This window comes from Coenobita brevimanus, chromosome 6 (assembly GCF_032717465.1).
Source record: "Coenobita brevimanus isolate Jiangsu-jjx chromosome 6, ASM3271746v2, whole genome shotgun sequence".
Taxonomy (NCBI): Eukaryota; Metazoa; Arthropoda; class Malacostraca; order Decapoda; family Coenobitidae; genus Coenobita; species Coenobita brevimanus.
The window spans coordinates 60,457,537-60,485,204 of NC_136959.1; the positions used below are offsets into that span (position 1 = coordinate 60,457,537).

At 39.8% G+C, this 27,668-nt stretch overlaps 1 protein-coding gene across 11 annotated transcripts in view; it reads left to right on the top strand.

Annotated features, from left to right (window-relative positions):
- The window catches only part of Fas3 (fasciclin 3), a 73,820-nt gene extending 47,988 nt beyond the window's left edge, over positions 1 to 25,832 (top strand). For 3 of the 11 annotated variants that reach the window (XM_080272500.1, XM_080272514.1, XM_080272543.1), the window contains 6 exons: positions 555 to 590; positions 8,077 to 8,182; positions 9,749 to 9,844; positions 12,499 to 12,579; positions 12,908 to 12,985; positions 25,254 to 25,832. In XM_080272500.1, coding sequence (XP_080128626.1) covers positions 555 to 590; positions 8,077 to 8,182; positions 9,749 to 9,844; positions 12,499 to 12,579; positions 12,908 to 12,985; positions 25,254 to 25,388 — 532 coding nt within the window. In that variant the 3' untranslated portion in view covers positions 25,389 to 25,832. The remainder of the gene's footprint in view (positions 1 to 554; positions 591 to 8,076; positions 8,183 to 9,748; positions 9,845 to 12,498; positions 12,580 to 12,907; positions 12,986 to 25,253) is intronic. The other 8 variants (XM_080272565.1, XM_080272571.1, XM_080272507.1 and 5 more) reach the window with 7 other exon arrangements.
- The last annotated feature ends 1,836 nt before the right edge of the window (positions 25,833 to 27,668 follow it).

Consider the following 27,668-nt stretch of genomic DNA (forward strand, 5'->3'; position numbering starts at 1 on the left):
CTGAATTGTATGAATATGATCATGAAAATTGTTGCTTGTCCTGTTTTAAAACAGGACACAACCTCACAAGCATTCCATACAATTTAATCAAATGGACTACATAACATGAAGGACATATGCCTATGTGATGGAGGTGGGGGTTTCAGAGATTTTAGTAAGTGAATTAATATAGGGTCTGTGCCTACTGTTGTGGTTTTCTTTTTCTATATCTGAATTCTTTTATTTTTTATTAGTTGGGAAGTAGGGCTAGGATGATCATGAGGATGATGATTTGCAACGTGAAATAAGTGTGACAGTAGTGTGTGCCATTTCCACAAGACTGTGAGATGAGATCTGGAGATTTTCTGAAATTGGATGGAATAGGTCGACAGCCAGCAAGTCAGATGAGAAAGAGATGAGGGAGGCAGTTAAGGATGATGATGGTGATATCAGAGATCTATTGCATCTTTAAATTGTTGCAGTCAATGTAATGAATAGACACGTAAGAGTGAAAAGACAGTTGTATTCTGTTCAGCGTTGATGGTTTGGAGTCTAACACACTTCATACTCCACAGGCGAGAGAACCAGCCCCAGTCTGGGGAGGCAGTTAAGTGGGTATTTGTCATTATATGTGGTCTCACATGTTTGCACCCAGTCAAGATTTACCTCTTATGCATAAGGCTTCTCACATGTAAAGCATTAATATTGTGGAGGAAAACATTCCACGTGCACTGTTCGCTCAGCAATCCACATCTTCGCCCATGCACCACAAATGATGGGGCAAGTCGTTCATCCAGACACAAAATGTGATGTCTGCACAGTATGGGTCAGTTTCCCCTCTGGACTTTTATAGAATGACCATGAATATACATTGTAAAGCTGCTCATCCATCAAAGGATTTTGTACAAATAATGAAGTGTGGGCACTAGTATACTTGAGAGATGAAGTGTATTACGTGGTTGGTAATAGATTTCAGAATTTGGAAAGTGTGTTGTATAAAGCATAGTAGAACTGAATGCAGGGTGAGAAATCACATGAGGAGAAAAAATGGGGCAGTATACCTGTATATTATTTGACAGGAAGGATTTCTGTTTTAGAGGTGAAGAAACCCTGAGTGGAAGAGAGTTGCTCCTGGCATTCTCATATTGTTTTGAAACCTGGTTAGTTGAAAGGCAGAAAACTTTCTAGACTGTAGCCTGTAGAAATGACTCACTTAATAGCCTCAAATGGGTATGGTACCTAAATATATGAGGCTACTCACACCATAACTGGCTAAGTGCCAAATGTAAAAAACATGAGAAAAGGCAGTTAAAATTTGGGAATACTAAACTGCATAAGTCGTGAACCATGTAAAATATATTTGTTTTCAAAGACAGTATGTTTTCTGAAGCTCTTGAAAAGGCAAGTCCTTGAAATGGCTTAAGTGAAAATTAGTAACAATTAGTAATCTTGAAATTCAGTCACTGAAAGTTATTAGGGTAGACTGCTATTAACATGTTAATTAAAGGAAATGATGATGATTTTGCAATAAATTAATATTTTCTGACTTGGAAATTACAACTATGGTTTACTATTGTGTACTCTTGCCTTTGCTGATGATAGTCAAGTAAAAAATCAACATTGTCCACATCCTCCTCTTCTTCTCTTGCACCAACCACTTCAGTAGGATTGGCAGTGTCCCTATGGTACTGCTGGTACACTGTCACTGAACCCACTTGTGGTATGGTATCCTCAATCCACACACAATGCAGATATGACATTTCTTAGACCACCTTTGGCACAGTTACCATAGACAAGAGCAGCCAAGGCCATAAGGAAAAACACTAATGCTATTCTTCTTATATTTTCAGCCTTATGGGTCTGCTCCACAAGTGGCTAAATGCCACTGTCTGATAGAGGGAAGGTCGGTGAAGTGATATATGCAATAAACCAGAATTTGTCCTCTGTGGCGTTTAGCCAGTTGTGGCATAGGTGGCCTCATATATATCTATCTGTCTATCTAACTATTGCCATCCCTTTAGGGGTGGCTACAAACAAATTGCCTCCATGTCGTCTGTTCCCTCGCCATTTCACTGTCCTGCTTCCAGCTCACATCTCCGTCTCTCATATACCTTTCCACTCCATCCCTCCATCACATCCTTGCCCTCCCTCTCCCTCCCTCCCCCTCCACCTTACTCACATACACTCTCCTCATTAGTCTCTCGCTCTCCTTCCTCCCCATATGGCCAAACCACCTCAGTGTATTTCTCCTTATGTTTTCTATCACACCACATCCACACCACAACACTCCTTGACATCATTTGTCAGTCTGTCTCTCCATGTAACTCCACATACACCTCACAAATAACTCATTTCCACTGCTGTCACTCTTGACTTGTGCCCGTCCAACAAGATCCAAGCTTCACTTCCATACGTTAGAGTTGGTACAGTATCAAAATACTGTCATGCAGTAACCTTTTTACTTCCATGCTCACTTCACTGTTTCTTTTCACTGCTTTCAAAGAACCAGCAACCTTTTTTCCTTGTTGTACCCATTCAAGCACTTCACGCCCCCAAATTCCATTCTTTCTCATCACGCTACTGAAGTACAGTATTCAAATGCACTTACATTTTCCATTTCTTCATCATCCAACATCACTATACATCTGGTGACTTCATTTCCCTCAAAGACCATGGATTTACTCTTCCCTACATTCACCTTTAGATTCCATTTCTTACTCACCCTTCCAAACACATTCACCATGGGGGAAGCAGCCTAGGTATATAGATAGAGATAGAGATAGATAGATAGAGAGAGAGAGAGAGGAGCAAGAGGTTGACTGATTGGACACCAAGAGATTGTAAACGTAGCAGAAAAAGGCCAGACAGGAAGTGGAGAGATGAGATAGAGAAATTTGCACCGAAAACATGGCAAAGATTGGTTCAGTCAAGGAATTCATGGAGAAGGTTGGGGGAGGCCTTTGTTCAGCAGTCGGCTTGTAATGGCTGATGATGATACAGTACTGTATGTATATATATATATATATATATATATATATATATATATATATATATATATATATATATATATATATATATATATATATATATATATATATATATATATATATATATATATATATAGGTTGGGGGAGGCCTTTGTTCAGCAGTCGGCTTGTAATGGCTGATGATGATACAGTACTGTATGTATATATATATATATATATATATATATATATATATATATATATATATATATATATATATATATATATATACAGTATATATATATATATATAGATATATATATAGATATATAGATAGATAGATAGATAGATAGATATAATTCATTCATTTCATTCATTCATTCATCCAATCCTGCGTTGCCCCATGAGAAGCGTAGGAGCTCGGGGCTAGGCAAGTTGGTCCTGACATTTAAGATGAGAGCGACCAGCCTCATTCATCCCTGAGTGGCATTACGTGAGTAATAAACCCCAACCATCTCTTGGATATAAACCTTCACCTGCTCAATCCAATTGGAGCGCCGTACCTACCCACTAAACCACCAGGCGCCAAAATTTGGTTATATGGTTACCACCCAGTGTAGTAAATGGTTTCCTATTGTACAGGAAGCCATTTGGTTTGTCACTTAGTGTAGAGTCACCCACAGGCAGAAGGAGGAAGAAAGAATGAAGGAAAGAAAGATAGAAGAGGGGGTGTAAAGTCACTCTTAGGCAGAAGGACAAGGAAAGAATGAAGAAAAGAAAGACAGAAGAGGATGGAAGAAAAGAAGGTACCTCTTTCTAGAAGCCAGGTTTCATGTCTGTCTGGCTTTCATATGATGGACCTTGAATGTTATATCCAGAGTTGGATGTAAAAACATTGCACTACCTTCAGCAGCATTGTACTGTAATCACTCCACCATCAATAAAACCCTCAGAAGACATTGTTCTTAATGAACTTATTTTGTTGAGACTGTCCACCATATCAGTCTTAGTTGGCTGTTGTTACTGGAGTGATGACATCATCATGACACCAGCCTAAAGCTAAATGGCATGGCCTAATTAAGTCTCAGAGCATCATCAACAGTATTTAGATATAAGAAGATTATACAGATTACCAGTGTATGGAGAACGTGGCATTTGAATATAGTACTGTACTGTGTATACTGATCGATTTTTATGCAGTTTAGTACAGTACATTAAATCCATCATGTGTAGGGGGACTTCCCGTGTAACAGCTCTTCTCAAGAGTGGAGTTGAAGTTTTATCATCTCATCATCTCCCCTCCTCATACTGACTCCGTTTAACATTAACTCTCCTCCTTTTACTGACTCCCTTCAACATTAACACTCTTCCTCTTACTGACTTCCATCAGCATTAACTCTCCTCCTCTTTCTGACTCCCTTCAACATTAACTCACCTCCTCTTACTGACTCCCATCAACATTAACTCTCCTCCTCTTACTGACTCCCTTCAGCATTAACTTTCCTTCTCTTACCGACTCCCTTCAGCATTAACTTTCCTCCTCTTACTGACTCCCTTCAACATTAACTCTCCTCCTCATGCTGGCTCCCTTCAGCAAAAACTCTCCTCCTCTCACTGACTCCCTGCAACATCTGTATCACCACATCATCGCAGTTTTATCCCTTTTCTATCGCTGCTTCAGTGGTTACTGCTCTACTGACTTCTCTGCTTGTAGCCACCCTCCTTTATGGCAGTCATGTAGCACCCATCTGGCAGGCAACTCTCAATCTTTTTATGTCCAGCTCTCGAATGCAAGAGTTAATTGATGCTCCCAGTCTTCCATGTATGCAACAGGTCAACTATGGAGCTGTCTTCCTCCATCTATATTTGTCATCAGTCATCTCAAAATGAACAGATCTTGAACTTGGCTCCCCCCCCCCCCATTTTTTTTTTTCCTGCTTCAAGAGAACAATCTTGCAGGCTTCTAGCCTTTGGTTCCTTCACCCTTACATTAAAAAGTACTTGTAAATGTGTTCCTGATTTTCAGTACAGTGCAGTTACTGTATATCCTTCTTGGAACTAATCTGATGGAAGAAAGTGGTTACTGTATTGTACCAGTATCCATGTGAAAGGTCATCTTTTGCAAGTCTTTCTAACTTGACTCATGCATCAAATGGAGAACATGCTATTACCGTAAGAGTCAAAGTTAGAGTGTTTGTTTTGTCCATTACTTTAAGTATTGAAAGCATCCTGGGAAATTGGTCATAGGATATTATTGATCATATGAATTATGAAAGTTTTTCAGTTACATAATGTTACCAGGGGTGTAGGTCAGTCTCGTACCTTTTAATATTTGGACTGCAGTAACCTTGCCTTGGGCCTGTACACCCAGAAGGTGGTAATATGGATTTTTCTGTTATTGATATTTTATTATATTTGTTGCAGATTTTTTCTTTTTCTTTCTTTTTTAAGCTTTTCATAATGAGCCAGAAGTGGTTAGCTGGTTTCAACAAATACTGCAATTAAAGGTATTCATAAGTGGTAGTGTCTGATGCAGATATTGGATACTCAGTTTGCTTATTGATGTTGGTAAATGCATGTAGTATAGTACTGAATGAAGAAAATTTAATTCTAGTTTGATAGTTTCACTAAATTAATTCAAAGTACCTGCAGTCTCCCAAGCACATTTGTTTGCTTAGAATGTTGAGTTATGTAGTATGGCAGCCTTTTTGAATTATACTCTTTATTTTCGCATCTTAAATAGTGCAAGCTCTGTACAGATCTCTACCTACCTATCTATTACCAGATGCTTTGATCCCAAAAGGGGTGGCCACAAACAAATCTCTTCCATGTCACCCTGTCCCCCGCTGTTTCAGTGCCCTGCTTTCAGTTCACACACCCCTTTCTCATATACCTCTCCTCTCCATCCTTCCATCTCATCCTTGGCCTCCCTCTCCCTCTCCCTCTCCCTCTCCCTCCCTTTGCCTCACTCACATGCACTCTCCCCATTGGTCTCTCACTCTCCATCCTCTCTACATGGCCAAACCACCTCATTGTATTTCTCCTAACTTTCTGTCACGTCCACATCTACACCACAATGCTCCCTCACTTACTCATTTGTCAGTCTGTCTCTCTGTGTAACTCCACATGCTCCTCTCATATAACCCATTTACATTGCTGTCACTCTCGACTTTTGTTCCTCCAACAAGGTCCAAGCTTCACTTCCATACGCTGGAGTTGGTATCACAGTACTGTCATGCAGCGACTTTTTATTTCAATGGTCACTTCCCTATTTCTTATGATTGCTTTCAGAGAATCAGCAACCTTTCTTCCTTTTTGCATGCTTTCAAGTAATTCATCCTCCCAACTTCCATCCTTACTCATCACACTATCCAAGTACTTAAATGCACTCACATTTTCCATTTCCTCATCATCCAGCCTAGCTCTACATTCAGCGATTTCATTTCTCTCAAAGACCATAACTCTACACTTCTCTACATTCACCATTAGATTCTGTTTCTTACACATTCTCCCAAACTCATTCACCAAGCCTTGCACTTCCCCTTCATCTTCACTTAACAGTACAGTATCATCTGCAAACAACAGTACAGGAAGTTTTGAAACACTGCCCACTTTCATTAAGGCCACTCCAACATCCACTACCCTATCTTGTATCTCTTTCATAACTCCATCCACGCACAGATTGAACAATGATGGAGACATGAAACATCCCTATTTCAGTCCAACATTCAGGTAGAAAAATTCGCTCAGTTCACTATCACACGTACTGCAACTTTAGCACCCTCATACATACTCTTCAAGGCATTCAACAGCTTTCCATTTACTCCATATATTCTTAATATTGTCCACAGTCCTTGTCTATTCACTCTGTCATATGCTTTCTCCAAATCCATGATGGCTGCATACAACTTCTTTCCCTTCTCTAGAAATGTTTCCACTAAAGACCTGAAAATGAATATCTGATCTACACAACCTCTTCCCTTCCTAAAACCTCCCTGATCTTCTCCAACTATTTCCTCTGTTATTTCTCTAACTCTGTCAGTAAGTATCCTTCCATACACTTTTCCTCTTACACTCAGAAGACAGTGCTGTATTATTTCCACACACTTCTTTTTCCCCTTTTCCTTTGTACAGGGGATTAATTATACCTGACTTCCAATTCTCCGGGACTCTACCTTCCTCCCAGGCCAATTTGCACATCTTCCATATCCGTTCTACTACTGTCTCTTCCCCAATGCTTCGGCATTTCACCAAACACTCCATCAACTCCTGGGGCTTTCCCCATTTTGACTTTCTTCATTGCTTCCGCTACTTCCATCTTATGGATTCTTCCTCCTTTCTCGCCGCCCTCCTTCTCCCAGCCATTCTCCAGCCACTTGTACTCGCATTACTTTCATTCTGTACTTTTAAGAGTTCCTTAAAGTGTTCTCTCCATCCGCTCATGTTTTCTTCCTTCTCCACTAGCAATGTACCATTTTTGTCTTTCACTCCCCCATGAACTTTTTTATCTCCTTGTCTAATTTTCTTTATCTCTTTCCAGAACATTTTGTTACATTCCCTCCACTTCACACTCAAATTCCTTCCAAATTCCTCATCCACTGTCTTCTTACTCTCTTTTACTAATCTTTTCATCTCTCTCTTCCTCATTACATATAACTCTTTCATCCATACCTCAACTTTCTCCATGCCTCTGCTTCCCATCCATTCACTATATGCTTTCATCTTTTGTACCACAGCTTGTCCCACCTCTTCATTCCACCATGCAAATCCTTGCACCCCTTTTATCCTCTCTTCACTTCACACACCACCTCACATGCTGCACAGATTTCTTGTGTGAATATCTAGCACACACGTTCTGCCTCCCCCATCTGCTCCAGAGCATATTTACTCAGTCTTTCTTGCACTTCTCTCTTACATTCTGCCATTTTTCCATCCTCTTGCTACCCTTCGTACAGACGCTATTTTGATACAGTTCATTGAGCTATGTAGTAAAGTACATTGTACAGTACAATGGTAACTATACTAATTATTTCTATCTATCACTAATTCATATCTAACATCTCCGACTGTCCATGCATCCTGACTGTTGTAATGCCTGCACTGACCACATACTGATGCATGCTTGTTTCAGCAGCGACACCGAGAGTGCCAGAGGGACAGCACCCACACACACCGCCACCATCAAGTCACGCCTTGGACAGCTTACTCAAGTCTTTCGCAAGCCAAAGAAGGAGCAGGTGTGTGGTCTCGTTCTTTGTTTTGTGATGACACTGTGTTGTGCATATTTCTGAAGTAACAAGACTGTTATTCTGAAAAATCAAGCAGTTCTTTAGTAATACATAATATATCAATGATTTATATGCAAGGTGAAGCTACAGTGGTAATGCAGATCACTCTGTATCAGAATTCACATTACTGTGGCATAAAGAAAAGCATGATATTAATATGAATTCTCTTAATGCTGGGTCATGAAATTTTTGAGGCAAAGACAGCCAGGTGACAGTAGAAAGCAACTTGCAATAGTAGTGGCCTGAATGTGTATTAATACATTTAAACAGAGAAAGAAAACTGCAAAACTGCAGATTAAGAAAAATGTCATATGGATAGCTTTACTCAAAGCCACTGTGGATTAAATAAATATACTAAACCTGAATATAACGGACTTCAATAGACCAGAATTCGCTTTTATCGGACTCGAGGAGCTACCAGACTAAATTCCCATATATCGGAAAAAGTTTGATAAAGCCAGAAGCAGTCCAGACTGGCTGATCACATCAGTTATGTTCACAACAATAAGGTAAATAAAAAACATGTTTATCAGTGTACAGTACAGTATTATTATATATATTATACCCTTTGATTGTAGTGAAGTTATAACACAGTACAGTACCACAATGGTAGTCAAAACAGTTTAAAAACCGTTCATGCAATCTGAACTAATGTTTGATATATCGGAAAAAGTCCGGATTAGCAGGGGGAAGTCCGGATGTCTCTTTTATCGGAAATTTGTGTTTTTCAGAATGGTTTGGGCCCCAATTAGTCCGTTATAGTGAGGTCTTGCTGTACTGTGCGGGACAGTAATTCATTTTAGTTAGTGAAAGTCTCTATCTATCTATTGCCAGATGCCATAATCCCATAAAGGGAGGCCATTTGACTTTGAGTTATTGGTTTTACGGGGAGGGCATGTTGTTTAATAATATGAAACTTCATAAGATAGTATTGGATATGTTAAAAGAAATGATATATTGCTTCTCTAACCAGATTCAGATTACTACTGAACTGGGATTTTTCCCAATTAATTGTCTTAAAATCACTTACCCTCAAAAGTTTCAGTGCCACCAGACAAACAAGAGGAAGAAGAAATGCACTGGTATGAATAATTGTAGCTATGTCCAAGATAATGTAGATTTATTAAACTGATTTCCATTAATGCATTTTCAGTCTGCTGCTTTGCTGTTATTGTTTAAATAATTTTCTATAAAAGTGGCTTTTTCTGGACACTGAAAATACCAACTTAAAAGGAATACTCCTTGTTAAATATTGCTACGTATATGCAGTAAGAATATTTTTACAGTGCTTAATAAAGATATCATACACTTGCATGTCTTCTGTGAGTGTCCATATAAGCATCAGCATTATTTTAATTTTCAGTATCTAATTTTTGTAACCAGTCTGAAGCTGCTTGAATGTGCCCACTGCAGTACCATGTATGTCTCATGTCTGTGAGCAGTAGATTTTATACTGCCATGACCATCCTTTAATCACTGTTTAGCCTTAAGCATGCTTCTTTGTATTACATGAAGGACACCAAGCTAGAGGACAATGAGAAGAAGTCCCTTACTAAAGATATGTCAACTAAAGGAAGCCCACGTAATGAGCACAACCCAGATGAGAAGGAGGTAAGCACTGTGACTTATGTACAGGCATCTAATTAGCATTACAGTACTGTACATATAATGTACAATACTGTACTTGTACTTGTGAGAGCTTTTTATTTTATTGCAGTAGTAATTGGTATGTAGGCAACTTTTTTCCAAATGATCATACTCAAGTACAGTACTGTATTTGTAGAATACATTAGTTTGGAACTGTACCTTACTAAACCCTTTCATTACTGATACAGGGCTAAGGTCCTGTCAACCCAAATAGGTCCCAAGGCTTTTCCAGACTTAGCAGCTGTATTTGTACTATTGTCCTCAAATTCTTTATGCCTATTACAGGTACACCTGTGTGTAGCCATAAAAACCCCAGAATCAGTTGCAGCGATTTATGGAACTTGTGTAATGCCAAATTGAGAATAATGGAAATGTGCTATTGGTTGGGCCGGACTACCCAAGTGACACTAAGAATGCAAGGAATCTAAAGATTCTTTTGTGGTAGCAATACATTTAAAACAGTCCACAGAAAATGGAAAGAAGTATGCCATAATGCCAAAATTAGAACAGAAAAAAAAAATGCTAGCTTTAGTAACAGAATTACCTTAAACTGCTGATGCCAAATACTGTAGTACTATAGTAAATAAAGCAGCAGACCACTATTTTTGTACTGTAATAGAATGCACAATTTAAAAAAATGCATCTCAATTAATTGCATAAAATCAAAATCATCCTAAAAATCCCCTCCCCTCAGATGCTTTACTGAACATAATGAGTGGTGGACAGCTGAGGAGCCCTAACAATGCCAAAAAATACTGTATGTTTCCAACTTTTGCTCATGGCATTTTGATAAAGAGTGCATGGGTACCAGTGGCACTCTGTGAGAGAGGAGTCCACAGATACCATTGGCAATGAAAGTGTTAATGGAAGTTTTAGGCATATATTCAGCAGATTGTGTTGATATAATTTATATAAACCATGATGATTGTTATCAGTGACCTAATAGATAGAAACAATAATCTGTGTTGTATGCAAGGTATACAGTATTATGCATATTATTCTGTTAGATCTTGTTGCAATTGTACAATGGAGTAATGCCCTGATTATGTAATGCAACATTATGCAACAATGCTTTATCTATCAAGCAGAATTCTGGCTGAATTAAAGCAATATATATATTTTTAAATGGCATTAACCAACAGCACATGACAGACCATATAGGAATAATCAACAAAATCTTTTACTGAGCTGTATTACAGAATGGTGAGCACAGTATACAGTAGTTGTATAGTTTACTGTAAAATACTGTGTACAATACTGTTTATCAGGAAAACTATCTGGGGTTGTTTTTCCTGTTTGAGTAGTTATGCAGTACTGTATAGGATTTTTGTAGGTGCTATTCTCCCTGTAGAGGGGCCGGGAGGGGTAGTATGACATTATTTAAAAAATGCAATATCCAGCATGGCGTTTACTGAATTATGACATAATCAAGGGGTTACTGTACAGGCATACCCTGAGATCTGGTATGTCACTAACTGATGATTTGCTAGACCAAACAAAAGAAATGGGGGAATATTTCCACAGTCTGAATGACCGTCAATTCACTAGTCGGAACACTCGACCCCTCCTTAGGTTTGAAACAAGTGCGTCTGAAAGCATATGTGGTGGTGCATGAGGCTCTCCAGGTCCTCCCTCCATCCCCTCTCTTCTCTGCCCCCCCTCCCAGTCCCTCCTCCATCCCCCTCCTTGCTCAGCACTGCCAGGCATGTCTCCCTCCCCCAACCCTGGTTGTCTCCCTCCCCATCCCTCCACCCTTTCCCACCATCCTCGTTTGTCTCCAGTGTGTGTGTGTGTGTGTGTGTGTGTGTGTGTGAGAGAGAGAGAGAAAATGAGTGAGTGAGACTGGGGGGGGAGGGTAGTAGGGTAGTTTGGCATTCATGTCTCCCTTCCTGTTCCCTTCCACTCCCCCACCTCAGCTTGTCTTCCCCCATCCCCCCACCCTCCCCCACCCCCACTTGTCTCCCTCCCCCACCTCTGCTTGTCTCCCTCCCCCACCTCCGCTTATCTCCCTCCCCCACCTCCGCTTGTCTCCCTCCCCCACCTCCACTTGTCTTGCTCCCTATACCCCTGCCCTCCTCTACCCCTGCATGTCTCCCTCCCCATCCCCCCACCCTCCCCCACCCCAGCTTATCTCCAGTTCCCCCACCTTCCCCCACCCCTGCTTGTCTCCATCCTCATCCTCCTGTCCTCCCCCACCCCGGTTTGGTGTGCTGCCAGCTGCCTGCCTGGCTGTCAACTGCCCTGAAGCATCTCAACACTGTACATCCCATCACCTTACCTTCTTGCATGTGATGTTTGATGTATCCTGTTTTAGCAGTACATTAATATTGTGTATGAGGATAATAACATTACCTATGGTGTTTCTGTGTCAGTCTCTGTTGATTGAGTAAGTTATATGAGAGTTTGGGTTCAGGGCTGGAATGCATCTCTTGCTTTTCTTCAGTATCTTCTGGGGAAAATTGCTTCGACATCCGACATACTCGCTGACTGAATATTCCCATTAGTACGCAACACTCCTGGTTATCGGGGTAGGCCTGTATATGATTTTGTTAGTGATAATGTTGCACTCATTTCTCTTACTTGACAGTATACTTTAGCAATATCTATTTCATTGCAAGCTTCATGAAGCAACTCAAGTGCCTGAAGAAACGGTTATCACCAATATTTATCCTGACAAACCTTTGACTAATGAGAGAGAGGTAGGAAAAAAAGAAGTTACCTTCTTTTCCCTCCCTTTTTCCAGCTTAGTGTTTAGTATAATGTACATGATAGCATAGTTAAAAATTGCATTATTAGAACACTGTCTTATCAGATATGACAGTGACATGCCTGTTGGATTAAGAATGCTTAACTAGTGTAGTCCTTTGACTTTCCTTTCTACATCCAGTAAGTGCATAGAAAATATGTTATTAATATCCTTAAATGATGTTGCTTTTTTGTTGTGAAGAATCATTTGTTTTATTTAAAAAAAAAAAAAAAAGTGAGGATTTTTGTCAGCACTCTTATTTCTGATTGTTTTCTTACAAGCATACGGAGGACAAAGCTGTTGATCCTATAGTAATACCACAGATAAATATTGAACCAAACCAAATGGACAAAAAGGAGGTATGACTCATAATTAGCTTTTTTAGTTATGATGACTTGTAGGATTGAACTGTAGGGCCTCAGCTGTGCATGTCTAAATAAAAGATACTCAGCACTTACCATCACTCAATAATCTTATTACTGTCTTTTAGTTGTATAAGTATAATACACTCATGCTAATAAATTTGTGATCAAGGAGTATGCCATGGCACAAGCCACACACAGACTGCAGAATTGAACTACTATACGAGTAGCACTAGCCAGAGCCTTTTGTGCCCTGTACCCTACTAATGGCCCGCCCTATTCCAGCTCTACTCGTTGCAGATTGACTGAATTAATTCTTCTTCTTATTGACAGAATAATGAGCCTTACTGTGAAATAGTATCATATTATATGTTTTTACATTGAATTCATTTCTGTATGACAAAGGGAGCACTAAAATTTGCCAACTAAATCAAAATAAGTTTGAAAAAAACGAATCTGCCTTGTCCCACGACAGCAGCTGAGTTTTAGCACCAAGTAAGTTCGGAGCTTGGCAGTTACACATCTCAGCTGTGCTGCTATTACTATTAAACATATTAAGTCATCTGTCTGTCATGTCTAGTAAGTTACCACAGTATCATAACCATTTTGCAATTTTCCACATTTATTTCCTTCATTAATTTCCTTAAAATTAGCAAGAGTGCCTGACATGTTTACCTGATACTGGCACGGCAAGACTGGCCCACTCACCCATCGGCCTGGTTAGTACTTGGGCCAATGGGTGAGTGGGCGGGGCTAAGGGGGCGGGGCACAAGAGAGACTGGCTAAAACTACCTGCATACTACCTTTTGCTTGGGCGGGCCTTGTGAAGCGAGCACTTGGATTTTTTAAATGAAGAGTCTCAGCACATCAGTGGGCAACAGCAGTTTGCCTAGCATATATCTTGTGGTTATTTACGATTCATTAAGTCATACTACACTCATCTAATTGTGCTTAATGTAGGTGTTCTGTTATTTCCAGAAAAAATAGAAGATGAAGAACTATAGCCTATTTGATCTCATCTGAGAAGAGATGAGCCTTAAGCTTTTGAAAACTGGCAGCTGATTGGTTGTCCTAGTGCATTCATTGTTAACGACACATTGTAAATTACAGTGACTTCTTGCATAATGCAGGAATGTTGTACCCTGAAGCTCCTGCTTTATGAAAATTCCACATTATAGGGCCATATGTTTACATGTTAAAGGGTTTCATGGTACTCAAGCCAGCCTCAAGTTCACCTTTTGGGGCAGTTTTCAGGGTTTTTTTCCAGGACATTTACTTACCTAATAAAAACTTCATTACATACGAACACTAGAGGATTCCCCACCTTGACTGGAAGAGGTTGTGGGTTTGCTGGAGGGAGGTGGAGTGGAGGTCCATGGCCAAAAAAAAGAGCAAAGATCACACAGAGCACATGTGCAACCAGACCGAGGGGAGAGGGTAGGCTCAGCTGGAGCAGGAACGCTCAATGGACCGTGACAACACCCCTCGCAGACCCGTGACAGCCATACATCACTGGCTGATGCAACCCCTGCTGTGACTATCACTGGCCGTGTTATGTCAGTTCCCACCATGTTATGGCCTTATTTTTCCAAGTTAAGACTGTTTGAGCCATAAGCTGGGGCCTCTGGCCATATTATCTCTATCGTCGCAGCATAGTATGGTTTTCAGAAAAATGGCCACCTTCCTCCAACCGCATTATACAGTTAACACTCATTATACGATGGGGTTCCATTCCTGAAAACCCCATTGTATAGCAATCCATTGTATATTGAACCTGTTATAACATGTAGTCAATGGGGATACGTTCCCAGACCTGCCTAAACTCGCACATTCACACACCTTAACACTCACATACATGAAATATCCTTATGTTTAAACGTGTAAAGTAACACATTAATAATGAATAAAGAGGGGAAAAACATGAAAATAACAGTATACAGTAGTTCTTACTATTACTTAAGTAAATAGGATTGTTGATGTCCCCTCCGAGGCTAAGGGACAGTTAGGGCCTCACAGCCCTCACTCATCACTGGCAGAACTGGCTGACTGGGCAGGGCTGGCTGGCTGCACGGGGCTGGGTGATGAGTCTGGACTGGCGGATGAGACTGGGCTAGCTGGGTGGGGCTGGCTGATGGGGCTGGACCAATCGATAAGACTGGGCTAGCTGGCTGGGCAGGGCTAGCTAATGAGGCTGGACCGGTGGACAAGAGTGTGTGGTCTAATACCGACAGTGTGAGGACGTTTTTGTTGCGTTTGCACATTCGCTGTTCACTGAGCCGCGGTTGATCCATCGTTGTTGCAAATTGTACCCATTGTATAGTGGGCATAGGGTACTAAAATTTTGACATTGTATAAGCGAAATATCGTACAATGAGGCATTGTATAATGAGGGTTTACTGTATGTATCATTTTCACTCTGTGACCATTTTTTTGCCTCAGATTTTGCCTTCCGTGTTATGTGAGTTTCGTGCACTAGGATTGCGTGTTGTGTGAGCGGTGACTGTATTTGTATTATGTGGGTTACCATAAACATTTGACAATAATATTGCCTGAATAAATATTATACTAAATATAGTTACTTGGATAGAATAATTTGAAAACGAGCTCTTACAAAGTTTATCGGATGGCCTAGATATGTGCGAAATTTTGAATTTTCAGGACAAATCAAAACACATCCAGGTAAAGTTTCATCAGTACCTTGATTGTTTTGTGCATATTGAAGCAAATTAAGGTAAATTATGTCATTACTATGACATTTGTAAAACCTAACCAAGTAAAACATCAGAATTCCAGTGAAAAATGACAGGTAGACACAGGTGAAGAAATTGTATGTCACTGTCACCTCTGAATAACCCACAGCCCCTACTTTGTCACAGCTTTGTTGTAAGTTATAACTAGATATTCAGAATTAAAAATATAGAATACGTACTGATGATACGAAAGCAGAAAGCATATGTAAACTGATACAAGAGCAAATCACTCTCCTGTATATTCAAATATTCATCTATTCAGTCAAGTGGGATATCCCATGAGCGCCAGCCCACCCTCCATGTGTCTACCATTCATCAAAATTCAGGGAATATGCTATTTTTCAGTGGAATTATGATGTGTTACTAGGTTAGATTTTACAAGTGTTGCAGTAATGACATAATTGACTGTAATTTGCCAGGACATGACAGAGAAAATCAAGGTACAGTATTATGCTCGTAAAACTTTACCTGGACATGTTTTGATTTGTCCTGAGAATTCAAAATTTCTCATGTACCTTGGCCATCTGATAAACTTTGTAAGGCCCCATTTTTAAAGTAATCAGTGCCAATAACTATATAAGATATAATATTTGTGCAGTCATGTTGTCAAACAGCTACTGTCACCCATAGAATTCAAACAATATAAATTGTGTCGTTAATAATGAATGCACTCGGACAACCAATTAGCTGCCAACTTTCAAAAGCTAACAGCTCTTCTCTTCTCAGATCAGGTCAAGTAAGCTATGGCAAATTTTGACAAATAAATATACTTGGGGTAGGCATTTAAGAACAGTTGAATCTTGATAACATCATCATGCAATGAATAATGAATGACATGGAGGCCTTTTGGTTAACAGTTTAATGATATGAAAGATAATCTGTCTGTGTTCATAGCCAGATGCCTTAATCATAGAGGAGGTGGTCATGAACTAACCGCCTGCTTTGCCGTATTCTCCACCATCAGGCTGCTTTCCCTTCATATCACACCACTTTCATTCATATACTTTTCTGCTTTATCCCTCCACCTCATCCTCAGTCTCCCTTTCCCCTCTCTCCCTCCTCTTCACTCACATACTCTTTCATAGTCAGACTCTCATTTTCCATTAACTCCACATGGGTAAACTATTTCAAGATTTTTCTAACACCTTCCAGCATATCCACATCAACACCACAAGGCTTCAAAACTTCCACATCTGTCTTTCTATCACTTCATGTAACTGCACTCACTTCTTTCAGATGACTCATTCTGCACACTCCTCACTCTTGACTTGTGTCATTCCAGTGTAGTCCAAGTTTCTCTTCCATATATTAATATGGAGATTTTAAAACTGTCATGTAATAACATCTTTATTTCATGCTCACCCCCCTAATCCTTGTCAGTGCCCATGTACAGTACCTGCAGTCTCTCTTCCTTTTCTTGCTGTACTCTTTCTCACACTTTAAACTTTCATTCTTGCTTTTCGCAGTACTGTACTCTGATGGAGAACATTTTCAAGGTGATCGTGTCCTCTATTTTCATGGGTGAGGTGGATGGTTACCCTTATCCCAAGGAGGTATTATATATCATGTAAGTGGAGTAGGACCAAAAGACCAGTAGCCGACCTTGTATAGCACCAACAGGGGGGTGGGGGCGCTCAGTCCCATTTACACAGTTCAGGCTGAGATTACAGTACATACACATCTGGCTTAGATGAAAACTCATGACTTCAAATCCAAGGCCTTTGTTAAAGGTTGGCAGCAGTAAAGGCAAACAGCCATTAAAAAGCTTGCCCAAGCTACTTGTTGGTGGCACACTGGTGGTTTTAGAGTTCCATGGCACTCATCATCACGTAATTGCCATCACCAGGCCACAAAAGGCATACACATGCATATACAGTACTGTATGACTAAGGCCTTCAAAAATATTCTATCTATCTATCTATCTATAGCCTGATGCCCTAATCCCGCAAAGGGTGGCCGCAGACAAAACGCCTCCAAGTCACTCTGTCACCCCCAACTCACCCCCCCCTCCCTCATATACCTCTCAACTCCATCCCTCCACCTCATCCTCGGTCTACCCCTCCCTCTCCCTCCCTCCACCTCACCTACATACACCCTCTTAGTCAGTCTTTCATTCTCCATTCTCTCCACATGTCCAAACCACCTCAGTGTATTTCTCCTAATCTTTTCAACCACATCCACATCTACCCCACAACGTTCCTTCACTTCTTCATCCGTCAACCTGTCCCTCCACGTCACTCCAAATGCTCCTCTCAAGTAACTCATTTCCACTGCTCTCACTCTTGACTTGTTACCCTCTTGCAAGGTCCACGCCTCGCTTCCATACGTCAGGGTAGGGATCACAATACCATCATGCAGTGACTTCTTAACTTCCATACTCACCTCCATATTTCTCATCACTGCTTTCAGTGTACCAACAACCTTTCTTCCCTGCTGTACCCTTTCACGTACTTCATCCCCCAAAGTTCCATCCTTACTCATCACACTACCCAAGTACTTGAATGCGCTCACATTCTCCATATCCTCACCATCCAACCTCACTGCACACTCTGTGACTTCATTCCTCTCAAACACCATAACTTTACTTTTGTTGACATTAACTTTCAGCTTCCTCCTCCTACACACTGTCCCAAATTCATTCACCAAACCTTGCAACTCCCATTCATCTTCACTCAACAATACTGTATCATCAGCAAACAGCAACACCGGAAGCTTCCAAATCTCACCCTCATTCATTAGAGCCACCCCCACATCCACTGCCCTACCTTGCACCTCCTTTACAACCCCATCCATGTATATATTAAACAGCCATGGAGACATCACACACCCCTGTTTCAGTCCCACATTGAGATCAAAGAACTCACTTAGCTCACCATCCACTCGCACCGTAGCCCTAGCTCCCTCGTACATACTCTTCACAGCACTCAACAATTTCCCCTCCACTCCATATATTCTTAATACCTTCCACATACCTTGCCTATCTATTCTGTCATAAGCTTTCTCCAAGTCCATGAAGGCAGCATACACTTTCCTTCCCTTCTCTAGATACTTCTCCACTAAACATCTCAGAACAAATATCTGATCTACACACCCTTTTCCCTTCCTAAATCCCCCTTGTTCTTCTCCAACTAGCTCCTCTGTCATATGCCTAACCCTATCAATGAGTATTCTACCATATATTTTACCAGTCACACTAAGAAGGCAAATACCCCTATGGTTACCACATACTTCTCTCTCCCCTTTTCCTTTGTACAGAGGAACAATTATACCTGATTTCCAGTCCTCTGGAACCTTTCCCTCTTCCCAAGCCAATCTACACAACTTCCATATCCACTCCACAACAATCTCACCCCCATACCTAAGCATTTCACCACACACTCCATCAATTCCTGGGGCCTTTCCCAGCTTAATCTTCTTCATCGCTTCCACTACTTCCGACCTACTGATCTCTTCCTCCCTCCTCTCATCTCTTCTTCTCCCAGCCATTCCCCAACCACTTATACTCACACTGCTCTCACTCTCTACATTCAACAAATCCTCAAAGTGCTCCTTCCATCTCCTCAATTTCTCTCTCTTCTCCACCAACAATCTATTATTCCTATCTTTCACTCCCCTACTATTTCCCCTTTCACACTGCCTTACTTTCTTTACCTCCTTCCAAAACAATTTCTTACTCTCCCTCCATTTCACACTCAGATTCCTCCCAAACTCTTCATCCACTTTCTTCTTACTCTCCTTCACCAGTCTCTTAACCTCCCTTCTCCTGCTCACATATACCTCTCTCTTCTCTCTCTCATCTTCTCCCCTACCTCTACTCGCCAACCATTTACCATATGCCTTCTTCTTTTGTTCCACAGCTCGTTTCACCTCATCATTCCACCATGCTGTCCCTTGCACACCCTTGCATCTCCTCCTCACTCCACAAACCGCCTCACACGCTGCGCTTATCTCTTCCGTGAATATCTTACATACGTCTTCCACCCCTTCCATCTGCTCTAGCTCATACCTTCCCAATCTTTCTTCCACTATGCTCTTATACTCTGTCATTGTCTCACTATCTTGCAATTTCTCCACTCTTCTCACAGGAGCTGCTTCCTCCTGTCTTCCCCTTCGTCTCCTCAACCACTTTCTTTGCAGCTCTACCTTGGCCATCACTAAGTGATGGTCCGAGACTCCATTCCCCCACCCTCTCCACACCCTTGCATCCAACACTTGTCTTCTCATTCGCTCATCCACACACATGTAGTCTATCATTGCCTTTCGTTCAACAAGTTCACCATCCATCCTCCTCATTACTCTCCATGTATACCGGTGGATCATCTTATGACGAAAGTAGGTGTTGGCTATTGCCAACCCCTTACCAGCACAGATGTCTACCAAAGCACTACCATTCCCATCTACTTCAGCTGGCACACCCCACTGACCAACTACTCCATCCACTCGTACATTCCCAACTTTGCCATTCATGTCTCCAATCAACAGCACTCTCTCGCTCCTCTCAAAACTTGTCCATACATGCTTCTACTCTCGCCCAAAACTCATCTTTCACTCTTGCCACTCGATCCTCTGTTGGAGCATACACACATACAATTGCCCATGCTTGTATACCTACTTTCATCCTCACCCATACAATCCTTGCACCCACTGTTCCATACTCTCTTATATTCTCCTTCCACTTCTTGCTTATCATCAGACATACTCCCTCTCTTGCCCTCTCATTCTCACTGAATCCCGCATATTAACTGTAGGTATAAGCAGTTTACTGGGGCACCAGTGATATGCTGCATTCAGTAGTTCCAGCACTAAACTGCTCAGTTAATAAGGCTTGCCCAAGCTGTGGGTGGAAGATATCTAACCAGGATATTGGTTCACTGCTTGATCATAGATTTAATTAAACACTGTATTCATGTTAGTTTAGGAGGAATTGTAACAACTTTTCTTTAGTGGTACAGTTTGCATATTACACTTTTGAGTATTCCTTTTTTACCTTGTCTACTTGTATATCCACTTAATATTGGCAGTCATTGTTATAGTAACATAAGATAAAATTTTAACTTGTAATATTTAGAAAAAAAGTAGTAAGGATGAGGTGCTAGAAAGCCTCTGACAGTGATGAGAGTATTGGCTTCAATGGCTTGACTGTGCTTTATGTTAAGGAGAAAGGTAAGTACATCAAGAAAGTGTAACTTTAAGGTTTTTATACATTGACCGTCCTCAATTCAGTGCTTCCCATGAGAATTTTGTATGAATTTATATGATTACAAATTCCCTGAATTCACCAGATGGTGATAATAAAATTCTGTACTGGTTTTTCATTTGCTGGTGACTGTGTTTTCTCAAGGCAATGTAGTATTTTCACTGATTGATAATAACATTGAAGGAGTTTGATAGTGGTGCCAAGAATATAAATTTTACTACACTGTAACAAGTGACATCAACTTGTTTGTTTATATTATGGTGACTCAATATGAGAAAGGTTTGGTCAAAGACAAACTGTGGTATCTTTGACTGTTGTGATGGCCTGATTGCAGAGAGTGCAAGGAGGAAGGACTTGCTGTACAGTGAACTGGATTGACTGTGGAAAAAAAGGAAAAAAGAAACTAATCAGTGGTTCTGTATATCGTACAGTACTAGGAGAAAATTTTGCAATTCTGTCAGATTTTGCAAATTTCTGTTACTTAGGAAAATGGCAATTCATGTTCTGTAATGTTTTCTGTGCAGTACTCGGTGATCTAGTTCTTTGGGTCCAAGGACAACTGTCATATAGGTCTGAAATCTAACTAGGTAGCTGAAGGAGTTTGATCATGTAATTTCACTGGTGCTGTGTCAGTCAAACCTGCTGGAATGTTCTGGACTACAGTAGCCTAGCTTCAGGCTTGTACAGGAATGGATTGATAGGGTCCTGTAATTACAGTCTGAGAATAGAATAAGTAGGCCTATATTATGCATTGACTTTTTGTGTTTTAATATTAGATAAATATTGCTTTATACTATAAATTAATCCTATTATGGTCTCTCAAAACAAATAATACTGCATTTTGTCTGCTTCTGAGTCACCTGAAGAATACAAACTTACTTTTAGCATGCAGTGGGTACACCACTATCTATATCCACACAGTATACCCTCATTATTGCTGCTCAGTAGTAGTACTAGTATCATTATCATCACCTTTCAGTGAAAATAAATACAGCTGTATGATAAAAAGAGTATTGTATTTGCCTCTGCTGTTCCCAGCATTCTTCCTCTAACCTAAAAGACCAGCTTGGTAGATGCTAGCATGGTATCATAAAATGTTTCAGATAGTTCACACATTGCTGCTACTGTACTGTGTGTGTAGTTACATACACTTTAATGTGTTCAGCTGAAAGTAGGATAGTTAACGTTTAACCCCTTCAGCCAGACAAAATTATTTTTTCTTGCTGTTTCTAGGTAGTTTTATTAAGATTAGAAAATATTTGTTATAAATAGAGGAATTAGATATAGCCATACTTAATCACTTCAGTTCCAAAGATTCTGTCAGTAAAATGAAATCATCTGGTGGTGGCAAGCATATGATAAATAGTACATATTCAGATTGCAATAGTTCACCAATGACTGGCAGTTGGTTTACATTTGTTTTTCCCAATGGTGAATAATTTTACTCTCCACAAAGAAGCTTTCAGTCATCCTGAGGTTAAAAATTATCTCGATTAACCCATGACTTGCAGCTGATCACATGTATTGAACATTTCCTAATACCTGATGAGCACTTGTTACAGGGAAACTTCTTACCAGCGTCATGTGGAGCCTAATGTGGTGCCCCCATTAAGTGGGTTGAGACACAAGTGCAGCATCTGTCCAGGAACCAAACCTCTACACTCTTCTCTGCATAGCAAGGGAGCTTCAGTTCACTGCATGGGATGGCCCTGCAGGGGAAATTGTTTGCCCTCAGTTGATGGATCTGCTCAGCCAGACAGACCAGGGTTACTCTACTACTACTACAAATCACATGTCATCCAAGAGTTATAAACAGTCATTTCATGGGTAGAGCAAGTGATGTTGCTTATACTGCCTGGGCAACACCTGTATATTACCACATTGAGATCAGTATACAGTACTTGTCATATTACTGTAATTACATCTGACAGATATTGTACAGTCTGTCGTTGGTTAACACACATTATTTAATTGATCGAGAAAAAAGGGAATCTGAAACCTCATTGCTTTAGAAAGATATTGGACAACACCTCCTAAATATCCGTAGATCAGCCCCTGGAGTTAACCCATAAATGACAGCAAATACCTTGCATATTTTAATCTGGCTGACATCAGATGATTTTATTTACCTTAGCAAAACCTCCCATCATCCAAGGGCCATTGGCGTATTAACTACCCTATTTCTGGTGAAGAGAGTAGGGGGGGTAGGAATTATAAATATACCCAGTACTGTATTTGTATCAGGCATCCCAGCTGTTATACACTGTGTTGTAGTCCCTTATGTAGCCTGCACTCTTCTTTGATATTCTTTTTCCCCTTAAGGACCTTAGCTGAATAAACCAAGTTAATGACATGAAAAATACGTTGTACGTAAGCTGAATCTGATGTACTTTATGTCTATCCTTGATATAAGTAGTTTTCAAGTGCATGTAATATTGCTAGCTGCTTTCAAAATTATGCCAAACCTTTGAATATATGAGGTGCCCAGAGGTAAATGGGTCAACATGCCAAAATGACAAATTTTAGTTTACCCTAGAAATTGGTAGTTTAATCCATTTTCTCTCTCGGAGAGAAGTTTACTGAAAACATCACATTGGCAACTTGGCCCCTTTACCTCCAGGCACCTCATATGAGGTCCTCCCATCCAGAGAGGGACAAACATCATCCATTGTGAAACTCCCTTTCCTTCCCTCTCTGCAAGGATAGCTTTATTCCTGCACTTATGAATTGTGACTTGTGGCCCTGGAGAGTCCTAACTCCCCATGCCTTCCTGAGAAGGTCAGGAATCTCAGTTCAAAGGCATGAGAGTTGAGCCGTGCTTGGAGACAAAAATCTGGATCTCATGACTGATGGTGTTTGACCCTCTTTGGTTGAGAGGGCCACATAGGTTTCTCTCATCAGATACTCATTTCTTGCACAAGAGGGCCTCATATGTTGCTGTCATCAGATTTTCTTTTCTTACATCAGAAGTTTGAATTCTGCTATTTGATGGGTTACATATATTTTGATTTTTTTTTTTTTCAGCAGACTATTCCTCTGCAAAGTGATGTGTGACAGGTAACAAAATTGATGCTTTTAAGTGTGGTTTTACGAGCTTGTGTTTAAGTTACCTACAAAGATTCATGCCATTGTCAATAAGTAGCCTAAATCAGTCCACTAAGCAAAATTGAATCTTGAATACAGTGAACTGTACTAATTTAGTAGGACAGTTTTTTTGCAGCTTATTAAGACTTGAACAACTGCAAGTACTGTATTTACTGAAAAAAACAACACAAATTTGTTGCAAAAGAGTTGTTTTGACTGCTTCATATTACATGGGTAAGGCCTGTGAAAATAATTATGTGACAGTTATAATTGATTCATAGCGTGTGCATTATAAGGTTGTGATTAGTGTTTGCCTTATGGGGAAGGTGTTTGTGGCAAATTTTTTGCATTGTTTTTGCTTAAGCTTTTGCATGTCTGTTTGCACCTGTTTAGCAAGGAAATTGCCTGGATCATCTACAGATTATATTTTCAGAACACTACACATGGAAATGTTGCAATGTATTTGCTAAGTAAACCAGACTGTATGTTTTCAATGTGGATTAATACAGTTAATTAAAATTTTCTGTCTTGAGAATAGTAATGTGACTTCATGTTGCTTATAAAAAGATTTTTTCTGCTGATGAGCCCAAGTACATTTAATCTAGATATGCAATCTGTTCTGTAAAAAAGATAATTAATACTAAACTAACTCCTAGTTAATGACTGACCAAGAGATAATCTGAATCTTTGCATCATAAAAGCTTACAGATTTAATGACCTCAAAGGATCTAGTGCTGTGTCCTGTATTCATAGCATGCCTAGATTAGGCTTTCTTTTCTCCTAATCACTCTTGTTGAAAGCAAAAGAAAATCACACCAGAGCAGTTTCACAGCATCACTGAGTATTTTAAGGACTTGGACAGTGCTCTGAAACAGCATACGTATGTTTTTTGTTTAGCTTTTCATCTGGAGCGTTTGGTAGATGTGAGAGCATATCTAGACACTGTGGTTTTACAGTTTTGCTGAGATTCTGTGATTCAGTAAGTGGAAGGTTTTATTCTCAAATCCACCATTTTCGGTAGCTTCTCCATCTCGAAGCATAGAGGATGGGACAGGTGCTTAGTTTTGATTGTGAAGGATGGTTAAGAACTCTCAGAATTTGGCATCTGTTTGCAAATAGATACTGTACATTACCATAATTTCCTTTTGATACTATTGGTGTATGAGTAACTTGTATATTACTTTGTCTGGTATTCTGCCAGTGAACAGTGTTTATTATTTAATGGTCTTTGCAGGTGGTGTATGCTGAACTTGATCTCGGTAAGGGAGAGGGTGATAAGAAGGCTGAAGTAAAAACTGATGACAAGACAGAGTATGCACAGATTGTGGGCACCTTGACTGACAACCGAGAAGAGGAGAAAAAAGAATAGAGCATTAGATACTTATGTAGGTGACTGTTTGTAGTGGACTCTGAACACAAGTAGAGTAAATGACGATGATGTTGGTTGAAGATTATCATCGTTGTGGCTGCCTTTGTGATTTTACAATCTTCATTAGATGGTGTGCTTATTGTAGCTGTCACATTTCTTTTATAATTGTCATATAGAATTGCACATTACTTCTCTTCATCATACCATTACCTAAAGTTCATGTTTTTACTGTAAGAAAAACCTAGTTAAAGATCAGCTAGATTCTTATAATTTCCACATTGCTTTTGTTAATACAGTTTGTACAGTAACATGTAACCAACACTCAGTGTGGTGTAGAGAGAGAGAGAGAGTGGAATGTACTCATAGGAAATTTTTACTGTGCTTTCATATAAGTTAAGTGGTTATTTGTCTACCGCGTGATGTCAAAAAATTTTTTCTTTAACTTTTATTATATAATGAGGTGAACTGGAAACTGTAATGGAGTATAATTTTCAGTCCCTACAATAATATGTTTTTCTTATTTATGGTACTTTTGTCAGTATTGCTTTCTTCAGCACTTGCCAATCATATCCTAAATATATAAATATTTGCTGTCATAGCAGCTGCTGGGACCATGATTGTGATGCACACTGATGATGATTAATATTACTTTGATTATCCATCTAGTCATCAGTAGTGTGTATCATGAACATCTTCTTCCTCTTAATTATTAAAAGACTACATGACCATGGAGGATGTTTCACATGAGTAATTGTATGTTGATTTGTTAAAAATAAGGAAGGAGGGGGGGAGGGTTTATCAATCACTATCAAATGTATTCTAGTTTAGAATTTATTTTAAGGTAACTGACACCCATGAAGGATGACGGTTTCCATTATCATAGTATTTTGTTGTGTGATTTTGCACACTTGTCAGTCAATTAATTGCCTTGTCCCTCTGGGCGAATTCATCGTTTGACATGAAGCTTGGAAAAATTTCTGTACCTGATTCTTCATATGTCTACCTTATCATTCAAGACTTTTGGCTCCCTTCAAATGCTGGGTTAATGCAACAAAGCTTATTATAGCTCATTTGAAGAGCTTTATCTAACCCACCTTAAACAATTTGAGCACATTCAGCATTTTAGGTGATAAGGATGAATGGTCACAACACTGTGCAACTGAATGTATTGTTGAACTTTCATCTCTATTTATTTTTGCAGATATAAATATATATGTATATATATATAGTATAACAACGTTAAAGCAAGGATCTTCCAGAGGTGAATGTATCATCTTGCATTTGTGTTCAGCTGTACACACGATGGATATCAATGTGTCCTGATATTTTTATAACTGCCACTTGATGCTCAGATTTGCTGAAATCCTTGGGAGTGGGTGCTTTCAGTCCAGAGGCAACACCTCTCATCCCTAAGTGTTCATATGGACTGCTAATACCAAAGAATATATACAAGAGGAATGGTTGCCTGTATATTACGAAAATGTTAATTTTTACAATTCCATTGTACAGTACTGAATGATGACAATGCTTATTCCGATCCAGAAGCTTTTAATCTTGTTTGAGTCACTATTAACCATTATGCAAAGTATGTATTCTTATTAATGTATTGTTGACCAATATCCACACCTTTCAATTAATGTGATCATTCCTTTTGTAACAGTTCTTTGGCTGAATAGAAATGATGCATCTCCATGAAATGTATGTAGTTTAGGCAGAGTATTATCATAGTTGTCAATAGCGGAAAAATAAATATATGTATGGCTGTATATGCTGACACTTGTGTAATTTTGTATTATGTTTGTCTACTCTGCAACATGATTCATTGTGAAGTTATATTTTTGTAACCCCTAAATAGACAGAACTGTAAACACTCATCATACAGTTATGTGGTTGTTGTATAATAGACTGTTTTTAAACCAGGAGGCAAGCATCTCACCCTTCTAATTTTGAGAAGAATTATTGTACGGTAGAATTCTTAATTGTGGTAGGTGGGGGCACTCACCATCCACTCACTCGATGTAGTGCTGGTCTCAGGTGTCTTCCCTTTCCTCTCCTCCCTCCTTTCCTTCCTTTCTCTTTTGTCTTTCTTTATTTCATTATTTCCTCGTCCTTCTGCCTGAGGGTGACATTACACTCCCTCTTTTGCCTTTCTTTCCTTCATTCTTCTGCCTATGGGTGACTCTGCACTGAGCAACAAGCCAAATGGTTTCTTGTACACCAGGAAACCATTTACTATGCTGGGTGGCAACCATATAACCAAATTATGGCACCTGGTGGTTT